This window comes from Camponotus floridanus, unplaced genomic scaffold (genome assembly GCF_003227725.1).
Source record: "Camponotus floridanus strain SB8 unplaced genomic scaffold, Cflo_v7.5 scaffold81, whole genome shotgun sequence".
Taxonomy (NCBI): Eukaryota; Metazoa; Arthropoda; class Insecta; order Hymenoptera; family Formicidae; genus Camponotus; species Camponotus floridanus.
This window is the reverse complement of record NW_020229851.1, coordinates 223,028-238,009: the sequence shown is the minus strand read 5'-3', so window position 1 is coordinate 238,009 and position 14,982 is coordinate 223,028. Positions and strand designations below refer to the sequence as shown.

The 14,982-nt window shown below is 27.4% G+C and overlaps 2 protein-coding genes across 5 annotated transcripts in view; one reads left to right on the top strand and one right to left on the bottom strand.

Moving 5' to 3' along the window:
• Positions 1-118: 118 nt before the first annotated feature.
• On the top strand, positions 119-6,915 carry LOC105253862 (aminopeptidase N-like). 2 transcript variants are annotated; one of them, XM_011262191.3, is made up of 12 exons: positions 119-315; positions 1,148-1,235; positions 1,879-2,302; positions 2,464-2,619; positions 2,723-3,200; positions 3,468-3,706; positions 4,173-4,549; positions 4,747-5,024; positions 5,270-5,457; positions 5,607-5,774; positions 6,126-6,278; positions 6,544-6,915. In XM_011262191.3, the coding sequence occupies exons 2-12, from the start codon at positions 1,151-1,153 to the stop codon at positions 6,785-6,787; spliced, it is 2,790 nt and encodes a 929-aa protein (XP_011260493.3). In that variant the 5' UTR covers positions 119-315; positions 1,148-1,150; the 3' UTR covers positions 6,788-6,915. The 2 variants fall into 2 exon arrangements, with proteins under 2 accessions (XP_011260493.3, XP_025270282.1); XM_025414497.1 differs by having other exon boundaries at positions 119-320.
• A 1,785-nt stretch (positions 6,916-8,700) lies between these two features.
• The window catches only part of LOC105253865 (aminopeptidase N), a 31,453-nt gene continuing 25,171 nt past the window's right edge, over positions 8,701-14,982 (bottom strand). For all 3 annotated transcript variants that reach the window (XM_011262196.3, XM_020028294.2, XM_025414496.1), the window contains exons 4-15: positions 14,668-14,826; positions 13,905-14,204; positions 12,968-13,151; positions 12,615-12,771; positions 12,455-12,536; positions 12,094-12,277; positions 11,559-11,769; positions 10,917-11,194; positions 10,380-10,579; positions 9,811-10,122; positions 9,598-9,679; positions 8,701-9,374 (exon numbers count right to left, since the gene is read on the bottom strand). In XM_011262196.3, the coding sequence (XP_011260498.1) occupies positions 9,225-9,374; positions 9,598-9,679; positions 9,811-10,122; positions 10,380-10,579; positions 10,917-11,194; positions 11,559-11,769; positions 12,094-12,277; positions 12,455-12,536; positions 12,615-12,771; positions 12,968-13,151; positions 13,905-14,204; positions 14,668-14,826 (2,299 nt within the window). In that variant the 3' untranslated portion in view covers positions 8,701-9,224. The remainder of the gene's footprint in view (positions 9,375-9,597; positions 9,680-9,810; positions 10,123-10,379; positions 10,580-10,916; positions 11,195-11,558; positions 11,770-12,093; positions 12,278-12,454; positions 12,537-12,614; positions 12,772-12,967; positions 13,152-13,904; positions 14,205-14,667; positions 14,827-14,982) is intronic.

The window sequence follows — 14,982 nt, the reverse complement described above, 5'->3', positions numbered from 1 at the left end:
TTTTAATTGAAAGCACATGCTTTCAATGAGGGGCGGCCTTGTACAAAGCAATACAATGCTTTTTGTACTGCTTTATATCCACCGCGGCCTCACGCGTGATTCGCGGACACTCTCGGACAATTCCGCCGATCGCCGAAAGGCCTCAATAAGAGAGCACCGAGCTCTTGCATATAGATCTTTTCAAACGCGCAGCGAACACAGTATAGAAAGATAAGTTTAAACAAGAAGAAGCCATTATTCTTTCTCGACCAAGCCGATCCTGAAAGAACGAGTACCGATATCACCGCTTGGAAACCACAAGGCTACGCAACAATTGTAATGTGATTAAGTATACATTATACTTACAATTATAAAGATTTTTATCGCATTAATCTAGATTATTACCAATAAGTTTAGATTGATTTATGAATAGCTTATCAAATATGTATAATATATTGATATAATTGTTGATAAGTCTTTTTCTTTTGGAGATTAATATAAATCTTTTATTTTTGTGTAATTTCTTTTCCAGTTATTTAATTAGTGAATGTAGTAGCAAATAACATTTTATGTAAGTAACAAAACGCGATATCATAATTCAAAATGAAAAATGACATTGTTCTTCATTAAATTTATGATAAGATAATAGATGATATGATAGATAATCCCAGCAGTATCAGAAAGAGATCAAAATTGCATATAGCAATCTGTTACTTGAGAATTGTATCGAGAACTAAACGAGCGAATTATCAGAAACGTGTTGTGAAAATCGAATATATTATTTACTATAATAAATTTATAATAAATTTTTTACTTTTATTTTATTTAAACGTGACTGATATAAAATTAGTAAAATTGAAAGAATTCTTCTAAAACTCAATATTACTGCAAATATAATTTTCGCTTATCTTTCTTCGTAAACATTTATTTGTAAAATAAAACGTGATTTATTTAGGAAAAAAACAATAATAGTAAAATATGCGATAAAACAGTTAAGAGACATAATTTCTAAATTATTAAAATTCCTTATTCTCTAAAAAAAACAGTAGTATTTTATATATTTAGATAAGATAATAAATTTTATATTGAACTCTGCGAATTCTATGGCGTAATTAATTAATTGCTGACAGAGTTTAAAATTAAAAAAAACTATATATTTGTCTTTTAGATAATGATCTATCGGAAATATCTGTTACTTTGCATCTTAATCATATTGTTCAGAGAAGATACAGGAGAAACATTTTCCGCTTATCAAGGTAATTCTATTTATATCTTATATTCAATAAATATATTAATATGTTTTATATTAATTTATATCTCAAATCATATATTACTAAAAAAATAACAATAAAAAATAGAAAATATATAGAATATAATTATATTTTGTATATAAACTGTTTTGTATATGATATTTTAATACGTTCTTAATTAATTTTATAAAATTATATTATATATTTTGCAACTTATATAACATATTTTATAACTTATACTACATATTTCGCAATAAAAACATAAAAGTAAATTTCAAAAACGTTAATAGAACAGAAAATTATATACGTATTTAACATTTAAAATTATATACGTATTTAACATTTGTCATAAGAATTCGTATTTCAAATTAGTAATTTATGAAATTAGTAATTTATGAATAATTGAATAAAATATTTATATATAAAACTATATACTCATCAATATTTATATATAAAACTATATACTCATTACAAGTATTTAGAATTATAAATATATATGCTATATTTATATTTGCTATATTATATCAATTTGTCGCAAATTACTGTACATGAATCAATAAATTTACAAAAATATCTAATTTTAATTTATTGATTCATGTACAGCAATTTGCACAAACTAATATAATATAGCATATTTATTTTGTTGCAGATATACGTACACAAAATATGGAATTTTCTCAATATCATGAGATATCACAAAATGATGATTATAGATTACCAGTATCTATTAAACCTATTTCCTACGAAATCATACTTGTACCAAAATTACAAGAAAATTTTACATTTGAGGGCTTCGTAAAAATTACCGCTGTGGTACAAAACGAAACTGACAAAATTACGCTACATAAAGGAAATATCCAAATCGTAAATCAATCCGTTTTATTGGAAAATAAAACTGTTAACATTGAGCATGTTATATATGATAAAAACACTGAAAAATACACCCTTATCGTTTCCGAAACTCTTAAGAAAGGATCGCAGATACTAATTACTTTCGATTATAACGGTATCTTGAATGACAATATGATCGGATTTTATAGAAGTTCTTACTTCGATAAAGATAATCAGATCAAGTAAGCAATATATATGTCAATTTCTAGAATCTATTTTATGTTAATAAAATTACAAAATTATAAAAAGCATAAACTAAACAGAGTATAAATATGCATAATCTTTGAAATAAATATCAAATCAATATAAATTTATAGAAGCTTCTAATACAAATCTTTTATAGGTGGCTGGCTGCAACACAGTTTTCAAAAACATACGCGAGATATGCATTCCCATGCTTCGATGAGCCTAGTTTTAAGGCAAAATTCACAATTCGCATATCAAGAGACCAAAAATATAAATGCGTCAGTAATATGCCTTTAAATAAGACTGAAAAATTGTAAGCATTAGAAAAGTACAGAATATATGCTTCATTATAAGTATGCTGTTAAATTGACTTCCTGTTTTAATACTATTCCTAACTCATTTTTTATTTTTTAAAGGAAAGACCAGTTTTGGGACACTTTCCAGGAAAGTATCCCTATGTCCACCTACCTAGTGGCATTTGTTATTTCAGAATTTAGTTTTGTTAACCAAGATAAGTTTCAAGTGTGGTCCAGGACATCCGTCATCGATCAAACGAATTACGCTTTGAAGATTGGTACTACAGCTTTAGAGTTACTCGGTAACATGTTCCAGCAAAAATATTACCTTCCTAAAATGGACATGATAGCTGTTCCCGATTTCGGAACTACTCAAACCGGAGCCATGGAAAATTTGGGATTGGTGACATATCGCGAGCCTAAAATGTTGTACGATGAGAAAGAATCATCGGTACTGGCACAACAGAGCGTGGCTTCTGTAATTATTCACGAGCTCACGCATATGTGGTTTGGAAATCTAGTGACACCAGAATGGTGGAGCTATCTCTGGCTTAGTGAAGCATTCGCTAGATATTTTGAATATTTTGGTACAGCGGAAGTAAGGGCAAAATATTTTATCGTTATAGAATCACAGTCAAATTTAATTAAAAAGAAATTAGATTTAGATTTAGTCTGAATAATTTGTACAGTTTTGATCTTATATAATTTACGTCATACTTGCATATGATACTTGCATATTGTTGAAAATCAATAATCAATTCTTGACATCACAATACTGGTACATAATAATTTAAAAAACAGAAATTTCATATTTACATTTTTAAAGAAATCGGATTAATAATTTTTTTGTCTCTTTAATGCCTAGGTTGAAAAATCATGGAACATGAAAGAACAATTCGTAGTAGAACAGCATGAATCTGCTTTAATAGCGGATGGTCTTGATTCTTCTCAATCAATGACTCGAGAAGTTTCTAATCAATCACAACTCGAGGGAATAGCAGATCCTGTCACCTATGCAAAAGCAGCTAGCATTGTTCGTATGATGAGCCTTATGTTTGGAACCAACGTCTTCGAACTCGCATTACGCGATTACTTACATAATAAGTAAATGTTCCATAAGGAATTATACAATTTATTATATTTTATTTATTGCTTAGCTTTTATTTAAGTTACAAAGATATTTAAAATTATATATGTAAGGTTAAATCAATTAATTTCTAAAAGTAATTGATACAATCATAACTTTAGAAAAAGAATTAGATTACTAATATTGACATATATTAATCTATATAAATTTTTAATTAAAATAACTAGATAATAGATAAATGTTACATAAATAACTCTTTATTATTTTAGTATTACATTAATATTTCTTAATGAAATCTTTGCAAATAAGCGAATAAATTATTACTTTTTAATTTTAAAATTATTGGGTAATTATAAATTAGATATTTACATAGTAATGTAAATTATACATATCTACTAAAATTGATTCATATAAGGAATTTGAAAAAATGCAAAATTTTTTTCTTTCTATCAATATACAATTATTATACAATAAATTCTTTAGCAAAGAAGAAGGATTAGGCCATCCAGATGCTTTATGGGAGGCAATAGAAAATCGTATTCATCTACAACAACTTATAACACAACCCGCTGCAGTGAAAACAATAATGGATACCTGGACTACACAAGCTGGATACCCTGTTGTATCAGTCAATATCGATGACAAAGGCGTACTCCACATTACTCAACAACGCTTTCTTCTAAGAAACTTAAGTAAAACTTCTACAAATGTCACATGGTGGGTGCCGCTTACATGGGCTACACAAACCGAACCAAATTTTAATAATACTCTTACGAAGGATTGGCTGTCCATTGAAAAAGATACTATAGATCTTAAAATTGATCCGAAAGAATGGGTGATATTCAACGTTCAATCATCGGGTTAATAAAACAAATTTATAATTAAACATTTATAATGTTAGATTACATCGAAAAATATTGCAATTAAAATATTATAATTAAATAGTAATCGATTAAATTGTCAAAAATGGAAAGTTAATAGTAAAATAAATATTTTAAATTAAAATATTTTATATCGATAGAAATTGCTTAATAAACAGTTTTAATATTTATTACAGGCTTCTATCGAGTTAATTATAATTATGATGGCTGGCAGCGCATTTTCAATGTCTTAAATAGCGACAAATTCAACGATATTCACGTATTAAATAGAGCCGGAATCATAGACGATTTGTTAAATTTGGGTAGAGCAGGACTCCAAGATTACGAAACAGTTTTGAACGGACTAATGTATCTTAAACAGGAAACGAATTATTTGCCCTTTAAAGCAGCACTCAATGGTTTAGATTATTTGAATAAACGATTTGCAGGACACGAAGAACATTCTTTATTCAAAGTTAGTCTAAATTATTAAGTTATTAAGTTAGTCTAACAATAAGTTATTAAAGATTACATCAAATATATTACGCATAATTAAATACTAAAATATTTACGATCTCTACTGTAATAGTTGTAGATTAAAGTAAAAAAATTTATATAAATTTTAATATAAAAAAGAAATAGCATAAGTGTAATAACAAAACAACTTTTTCTTTCATCCGATAAATGTAGCAAATCTGTAATGCTATTTTATGTTTTTAGGAATACGTTCTGTCTCTTCTGCATGATAATCGCAAAAAATTAGGATACGAAGATAGCGCAAATGATGACAGGTTAACAATTTTATTACGACGAGAGATAAATAATTGGGCCTGCAATTTAGATGACAATGAGTGTATAACAGTTTATATGCAGAAGTTTAAACAGTGGAAAACAAATACTTCTATTTCGTAAGAATATACAAGCGATTATTTTTCTTATGATTTTCATATAATATACAAAATATATATATATATATATATATATATATATATATATAATAAAGTCGAGTATTTAAATTAAATACATTAATAAATGAAATAATCTTAATATTCGACAGTATTAAGCCGAATGAAAGGTCTACAGCATATTGCGTTGCCGCAAGATATGGAACTCATGAAGACTGGGAATTTTTGTGGAAACAATATTTGAATTCCAATTATGTCACCGACCAAACAGTGATTATAAACGCTCTTGGATGCAGCTTGAATATTACCATTTTAGAAAAGTAAGACTTTAAACGTGAAAGTATTCTTCCTTAATATAAAATATTATTACAAAATATAATTAAAGACACATCACTCAATGGAGATAATGAGCATTCTCCTAATATTATTTACGTAACATTTGTTTGATTGATTAACATATGTAAGTCTTAAGAGTAAAATATATTTTAATTAAGTATATTTATATAATGATGAGTTGATAGTTAATTTGTTTGTATAATCAATTATGTGGCATAATATGGTTATGTAGTATAATCATTCACATGGCAAGAAAAGCAGCGCGATTGATTATAGTCATATTTATCGATATAATATTGTATTTAGAAATTAATTATTATTAATTTTATATTCAGGTACTTAGGATATGCCATCAGCGATTACGCAAACAATCGAATTCGTAAACAAGACAGTACAAACGTCTTCGCTGCCGTTTATAATTCTGGTTTGACTGGCGCTGAATATATTCTTGAATTTGTTGAAAAGCATTACAAAGAAATGGAGAAATAGTAAGATCTTTTTATTATATGTATTATATGTATAATACTTTATACAAATGCGTAGAAACAGAATACAAATAATATTCGAGTCACATTTAAAATGGATAAAATGTTAATAATATATTAATACATATCTCACCCATTATATTATATATTTTCTTAAAAATATTTTTGAGCAATGCGATACGAAATGTCGATTAAATAAATAATATCATTAAACGGGTAAAAAGAAAGATGACTTTAAATTGATTTTATAAGTATGCTATTTTTTTAGTTATGGAGGCCAGAGTACAATAGTAACAATTCTCGATGGAGCTTCACAACATTTTTCCACACCTAGATTAGTGGAGAAATTTCAAAATCTCATAAACAAGACAGAATTCGCGCCGATCTTCGAATCTTTAGAGTCTTCTTTAAAAATCGCTAGATACGAATTGGAGTGGTATAAATCCGCTTCGGTTTCTATCATTCGATGGCTACGTGTACAAGAAGGGAGGAAATATCGCCAACAAATATAAGTCCCAAAAAATATGTCATATCCGTTACGCCTTATCTCGACGTAGGAAATTTCACTGTCGACGGACACGTCAAGATTGAAACCGACGTTGTACAACAGACAAAACAAATAGTTTTGCACTCGGCGGAAATTGACCATACGATAATGAATGATTGAAACATTGTAAACATTGTATTATACAATTAAACATTGTATTGTATTATATATATGTTAAAAGAAATGTGTTCCCATTTCTATTTTTAAAAATAAAAAACAAATTACATCAGTATTCAAAGATATATCAAAGTCCTCTCGCGAGTTTCGAAGTTTTTTATTTGTTTTTTTCCATAATGTCCATTGACTCTTTTTTGTTGTACTCATTTGTTACATAATAATTATTATCAGTAAAGATTGCAACGCAAAATAATTTATAATTTTTATCTCTTCTCTTTCGATACAGATGTTCTTTGATAAAGACCTATCATTGCAGTACAATTACTCGTTGATAAAAGTTAATTAACCCGTTGATAAAAGTTAATTAATTATTAATTATCATGAAGGATCATAATAAATTGTTTTTCTATACTTTTCGCGTTTCAAAAAGGAACCTGAAGCGTCTCGCATTACTATTTTCTCCCCCTCGGTACTATCTTGGTATTATTGTTTTTTTATATACAGAAATATTGCATAGCAAGGGGGTAAAATTAGTTAAAGCAATTTTATTGTATAATATGTGAGTAAAATTCTCACAAAATTTCTATTTTCTCATTTATTATGAAATAACTGAATTCAGATTTTGTACACTTGTTACACTTTTTCTATGCAATAACTATATGAAAAGCGTTATATCTTGATTGGGATACTAAATAGTTTTTCCGTTCAATTAGTAGAAAAAAGTCAATATAACTGCTCAATAATCAAAAACTGCATTTAATATCTATCTGGATAAAGCGCGTATTTATATATATATGTATGTATTTGTATATATATATATATATATATATATATATATATATATATAAATATTAAAGTTGAAATTAAAATATTTCAATATTAATAAAAAAACGAAATAATACATACAATAAAATTTGTAAAAATCGATACAATTTTATTTTGTAGCCTTACAATGTGCAATGTTTTCAAAATAAAGCGGTATTATATATTTTTAATCGGTTACTGTCGTGATAAAATACAGACAATCACGAAGAAATAGTCGTATTGCGAATCTTGAATAAATAATCAAAATCTTATCGCACACGAATTATTTAGCAATTTGTAATTAGCAGTTCTGCAGCAAGTATTCATGTACTGAGAATAGAGAACTCTTTGAAATTCTAAGTACATAAAGTATTAAATTATGCTAGATAATATTTGATTATTTAAGCAATATTTGATTTTTTAAGCAATTTTTAAAATATGTATATTTGATCACAATATACATATATATATATATATATATATATATATATATATATAAATCTTTTTATTGTCTTTGTTAATGAGCGATCAAAAATATTTTATTAATTTTAATATCATATATCATATTGGATATTTCAATAGTCGCTATAAGAAAATGCGACTTTCATTAATAGAATAAATCAATTTTTTTCTAATTTTATATATGTATATATATAGAACTAGATTATTACAATAATCAACAATTATAAACATCGAATTAATATATATTTGTTTAATTAGATATAAGTATCTTCGATAATATTCGTGTTAATTATCACTTCATACTAATTTATTGTTTTTTACGAATATATCGTGTTAATTTAATTAAACATATAATTATTTTTATAATTATTTTTATAATTATTTTATAAGTATTTTTCAAAATGACAAGATTATATAAATTGATTTTCAGCTGAATAGTTAACTGAAACACATACAATTTTAGAATTAATAATTTTACGATAAGTTCTTTTTCTTTTATAATATTTACTAATTGTTATTCCAAATATGTATATGTGTTTATCTTTTCTGCTACTCGTTTGAATAGTGAAATTCTTTACTTGTAAATTGATATCTATAATAATAATCATGTGAATAAGATAATTGTATTATAACGAAACGTATGTTATCACACTTTTCCCATTTATGTGTTATCACACTCTTCCCATAGAATACATTTTATAGTCTAACGATATAATCGAGAAAACACACCACGCGGAAAAGCCATTTCACTCCTCGCTATCTTCATAAATATCATTTACATACAAATGCTGATCTTCCTCTCCCGTATATTTACAAATACATACAAAAAACACATAATATTCTCATACAATCCAACCATGTTTCGCAATTTTACTTCATATATCTCCTCTACAATCTATTCCATATGGACGAATTTTCGTCACATCACTTTGATGCTACAGTAAAATTCAACAAAAAATCGACGTGCGCGATATCATTATCACACGAAAGACCGTTTAATTTTTTGTCAAGATCAATTACTACGCGGTGTTCCTCTGTAACCAATCGCGAATTATTGCATGATTGTTATCAATCCATCGTATATTGGCTTCCGCTTGCTCCACTGTTTGTTGTATGGTTCGCCTTGCAGTACCGAGTTCATTTATATGTTCAGTTGCAAATTCCAGAAGCTAGAAAAAATATAATATCATGAAAATGAGAATGTATATCTATTGAAAATTTTCTTATTCTCAAAATATTTCAAAATGCAGCATTGAGAGATTTCTTCATAAATTGTAAATTTAAGCGATGAATGCTGGTCCATAAATTTTTTGAATTTATCAAATAGGAGTTTTAACATTATTATCTTGACTACTCGTAGATTTATTGAATTATTTCTAATATTCAACTTACATCTTTTAATTCGTATCTTGTATTTATTCCTCTAGTTGACGATTTTACGATGTTATTGATGGATAATAATGACGTTCCAAAACTGAAAATAATAAAATATCTGCGTTATATTAAATATTTAACAAATAAGAGAAAAAAAATTGTATTTTCAAATTTGTATTTTAGGAAATCTTATTGCGGTCATGACGTAGAATATATAAAAATATTACTTACTATTCCCTGAGGCGCGTCCATTTGTTTCTAAAGTAATTAAACGCGATCGGTTGACCAATGACGTTACTTGCGACTGATCCAAAAACTCGGGATACATCCTGTTTTCTGATTCCTGAATTTTCTGTAATAGCCCAATCTAAGTATCGATTCAGGAGCCATGTCTCTCTCGTGCAACCCAACGCTTGCAGAAGCAGATCCTTCTCCGATCCTACATTAGTTGCTCGATATCGTTGCCAAGCGAAATCCCATTCAATTTGTCCACCCATTCGAATAGCTGTGCAATAAACTACACCCTTCAAATTCGGTGAGATCCTAAAATACAAAAATTTAATAGCCACAAAAATATAAATAAAAATATAAATATATTAATTGTAAATAATTTCTTTAATTATTCTTTAAAAGTAATATGGAGTTTTTGAAATAATATGATTATATCTTTACATATATTGATAGAAATCACATAACTCATTTGTTCCGATTATCTTTTAATAATAGTAATATGCCGAATGATGTGCAAAGAACTCGATTGATAATCTAGCTTTATCACATGTCGTGATGTTTTCACTTACGGATTGTTGACGTCCGGATTAGGAGTATGACGCCAATTGTTGAATTGTTGAACAGCGTTTCCTACGCAATCTTCATGGCCGAAATTACACGCCCAATTTAAAACATCAATTCGAGTGAAAACAGTCAGTTGAGGATCTCCCATCTTGTCAATGAAACCGACTTGTTTGTACACATTGTCCAATAGTTTTAACACGTACAACTGAAGAATTTATTAACAGTTATAAATTACATATTTCTTGCACATTGCATATTTTATTTATACATCGAATTGCATATAAATTTAGTTTTAGATCACAATTTTATATCTCGTATTGAAAATGTCTTTATAACATAGAATTAATTACATTATTGCATTCAAAAAGATCAACTTATATGTTTTAGAAATAATATATGATTAAAAGCTATAAAAAGAGATATATTATATGTGTATCGAAATAAAATATTAAATCAGAAAATTTTTCAAAAGTTAAACAACTAACAGTTTAAAGCTTTATTGATATATTTTTCGTTAAAATTTTTGTTTAATAAGTATTTACCCTGAATTTATCGTAACCTTGCGTTTTTATGAGCATGTCATTGAGGTAGTTAATGGCACTGAAAGCTGCTTTCCAAGGTAAATATTCTGTTTCGTGAGCCAAATAAGAGGTAACATCAAGAGCAGTGCTGTAGTCGAGATTGCCAGCTCGAGCCAGATTCAGAGCATCATCAATCAACTGTGCTCGATTAATTGTCGAGATGTCTTTGAAATTTTGTTTGTTTAATTGCTTGATTATCATCTGCCAGTTTGTTCTATCATAATTTACTCTGTAGTATCCTGTTTTATAAATATATTACAATGTGATGTGACGCTTGTTTGACGCTGTGTTTCCATAATAGCGGACAAAAAATGGATAAATCTGTTACTTTTTAGAATATTTCAAGAATATCTTGTCTTTTAAAAAGGAGAACTAAAGAGTTTCGTATTTAAATTTACAATTTTCTTTTCGTCAAATTTATTTCGAAATTCATATTATTTACCAGGCAAAAAATTTTGATATTAAAATATTAATCTTATAATTTAATCAAAACTATTTGAAAAGTTATTTTCTTAAAAAATTGAAAATAAATTTTTTATTAAAGATGACTTTGATTTTTATGGCATAAAAATATGATTTTTTATCTAAACATAATATAATTACCAGTTTCTTGCACATTAAAAAGTATCCACTCAGATGAGCTTATACCCAAATCGTTGAGAATAATCGAGTGTTCCGCTTTCATCCATTTCATGGGTTGAGTGTTCTTGAAATTTAATTGCTTCTCACTCGTATAAGTGATGGGTACCCACCATAATGGTTCCAACGAAGATGTAGTAACCTTTGTGGTGCCATTACGAAGCAGAAAGCGTTCCTGCGAGAAACAAATTATTCATGTAATACATTTATAATAAATTACTTAAAACAATTGTCAATTGGAATAATTTTTTGCAACAATATTATATTTTAATATCTTTCACTTACACTTACACTTACACTTATACGTCTTACATTTTATAATTTTTAAAATATTTTTTTAATAATATATATATATATATATATATATATATATATATATTTAACATATCTTATTTCTCAAATAGAAAATAATTATGTGAATCAGACGCGTTATTTTAGAAACTGTTTGTTACCTGCTTATTAATATGTTTTATTCAATTATTATATAATCTGTAAAAACCTGCGTCAACGTTGCACTATTGTTGTTGTAGTTTCGCGTGACAGTGATTACAGGAAAACCGGTTTGTAAGGTCCAAGTATCCATAATCTCTTTAACGGTTACGCTTGGTTCAAGTACCTTGTCTTTGTAAGCTTGCTGAGTCAAAGCATGCCACAAATCATTTTGCTCAGCACTTTGATAAGCTCTATTAAATATACAGAAATAGCAGAAATAGCTCAGTTGTAAAAATTCATTTGCAAAATTTTATATTTATAATATTAAAAGAAAAAAGACAAGAAATATTAATTACCATACATATTTTAAATTATTTTAAATGCAAAAATTATAAAAGATGAAAATATTAATTAATTTTTTTACTCACTTTTCATTCAAATAATTAGTTAAACCTTGTTTAAAGACTTTTGTGGTAAGAAAATGATCCATCATTCTTATTATGGAAGCACCTGAAAAAATTTCGGTAGATATAAATACACTATTATAATTATTAAAATTATTATAGTGCGTGTAGTTCCTCAAGTTACCTTTTCCGTAAGAAATTCTGTCAAAAATTTCATTGATTTCGTCAGGATGGCCAACTTCGATGGATATAGGATGAGAAGATTCCAAAGCATCGAGACCAAACACATTTTGAAGCTCATGGACGACAAATTGCTCCAGGACTTTCCACGACGGTTCTACCTGTTCCAATAAAAAAATATATATATATAATAAATTTATAATTATATGTTTTTATATTAAATAATAAAAGATAAACGTGGCATAATTTTTAAATATGTTCAAAATATTTAACATCAAATTTCTTCAACCGGTATTTTGACAGCATTATATTTGTAGTGCAATGTGTAATTTAGCATTGTTTAAAAACGGATTTTACCGCATCTATACCGATGTATTCAACATAACTGGCGAAACCTTCGTTCAACCAAAGATCTGTCCACCAACTTGGTGTCACTAAATTTCCAAACCACTGATGCGCGAGCTCATGAGATACCACGGTGGCTACCCGCTGCTTATTACTACTGGTCGATATGCCTTCCTGGTATAACATTGCTGTCTCTCTAAATAAACAAAATTACAAATTAACTCTCTGCCGTCTCTTTTAAACATAACATATAATAATAATCAACATAACATATAATAATAATAATAATAATAATAATAATAATAATAATAATAATAATAATAATGTATATATATATAGTAAAAATGTATGTATATATATGTATGTATATATATAGTAAAAATTGTTTTATATTATTTGAATTAATCGTAAGAGAATATTGCGATATCTCCGTATATGAAGAAACATTTAGATTCATAATTTAATTTGTTAAATGCTACTTATTAGTCAATTTCAAATTTAAATAATCATTGATAAATTTTTTATTATAAAAAATATATTTTTATACATAACACATATACATAAAATAATTTCTATTCTTCGAGCAAAATTATAAAAATGTTTACCATATTTTCGCCGTTCATATATTATTACCCTCTCGAATATCATAATCTAACAAATCTAAATATACTAAATAAAGTGATAACTAAAATGATTTTATTTCTTTTTGATATAAATAATTAAATAACATATATAAAAAATACAACTATTTATTATTAATAAATTATTTATTATTAAATATTCCAATAATTTTTATACATTGAAATTTTTTTGGTAATATTTATGAGATAATGGAATTGATAATATACTTTTTATTTCATATAGCAAAATAGATGAATAGAAAAAAAAACGAGGAACATAATATCGCGTTTCAAAAATAATTATAAATATATGTATCTGATATCCTTACCTATAAGTTATTAATCCCCAATTTTCCATAGCACCAGCGGAGAAATCAGGTAATGCAACCATATCCATCTTTGGCAAAGGAAACTTGATCTGGAAATACTCTTCGTAGTATTTGAGAATTTTCGGTCCAATGTTCAAGCTATATTGCGATTGATTAATAGCATCGTGGCGCGCCCAAACTCCAAAGTTACCATCTTCCGATCTCCGTACATCAAAGTCAGAAACTATGAAGGCGACTAAATATGTAGACATTGGTACTGAACGCTCGTAATGATCCCATACATACGTGTGTAAACCGGGCCTGAATGTTAAATAACAAAAATGTTTTTGATAAAATTCTCACTTAAATAAATAACTTTTGTAAGCAATTTTTCAAAATTAACGCTTTATAAAAAAATTTATTTATTTCTCTTTATGTATTTCTCATCCTACACATATTATGAATTACTTTGTTAATTGTTCTTATTTTTGTTTAATTAATAGAAGTAAAATTTTGTAATTTAAATAATAAAAGTATAAATATTTTTGTAATTAAGTTTTGTCAAGATATATCAGTCTGTACAATAAATAAACTATTTCGAATTAAATTTTATATTCTGTATGCTTTGTGCTAAACAGAAATCTGAAATAGAACAAGAAAATTCATACGTGCGGAATCATGCAAGAAAATCATATCTGAAAGATGTAGATTTGCATCGAATCTGTAATACGAAATGCTGCAATATAGTGTCATGTATAACAGTATGGCATGCACAATTACTCACACTGGCATCGGTGCTCCTTCCATGGGCATATTCGAAATAGATGTCATGTTTTTGGGACGTGCTATGTTGATTTGGAACTTGGCTTTCAAAGCCGGCTCATCGAAGCACGGAAAAGCACGGCGCGCATCCGTTGCTTGGAACTGAGTCGTGGCGATCCATCTATAATGCAGAACAGAGATACCTTTGGCAAACAGCCGACAGCAGTCCTTGTTTGAGCTCACGTAAGCCAAATACGCGATCGCAACGCGAGATATTCAAAGGATAATCACTCCTTTTAGATTAACAAAAATATTTCGCGTTGATAAACATGATCAT

Bases quoted from the DNA above. Each gene is read 5' to 3' on its own strand.
- LOC105253862 (XM_011262191.3), top strand. From the start codon at position 1,151: ATGATCTATCGGAAATATCTGTTACTTTGCATCTTAATCATATTGTTC. The intron at 1,236-1,878 runs GTAATTCTATTT...ATTTTGTTGCAG, and splicing joins AACATTTTCCGCTTATCAAG to ATATACGTACACAAAATATG. The intron at 5,775-6,125 runs GTAAGACTTTAA...TTTTATATTCAG, and splicing joins AATATTACCATTTTAGAAAA to GTACTTAGGATATGCCATCA.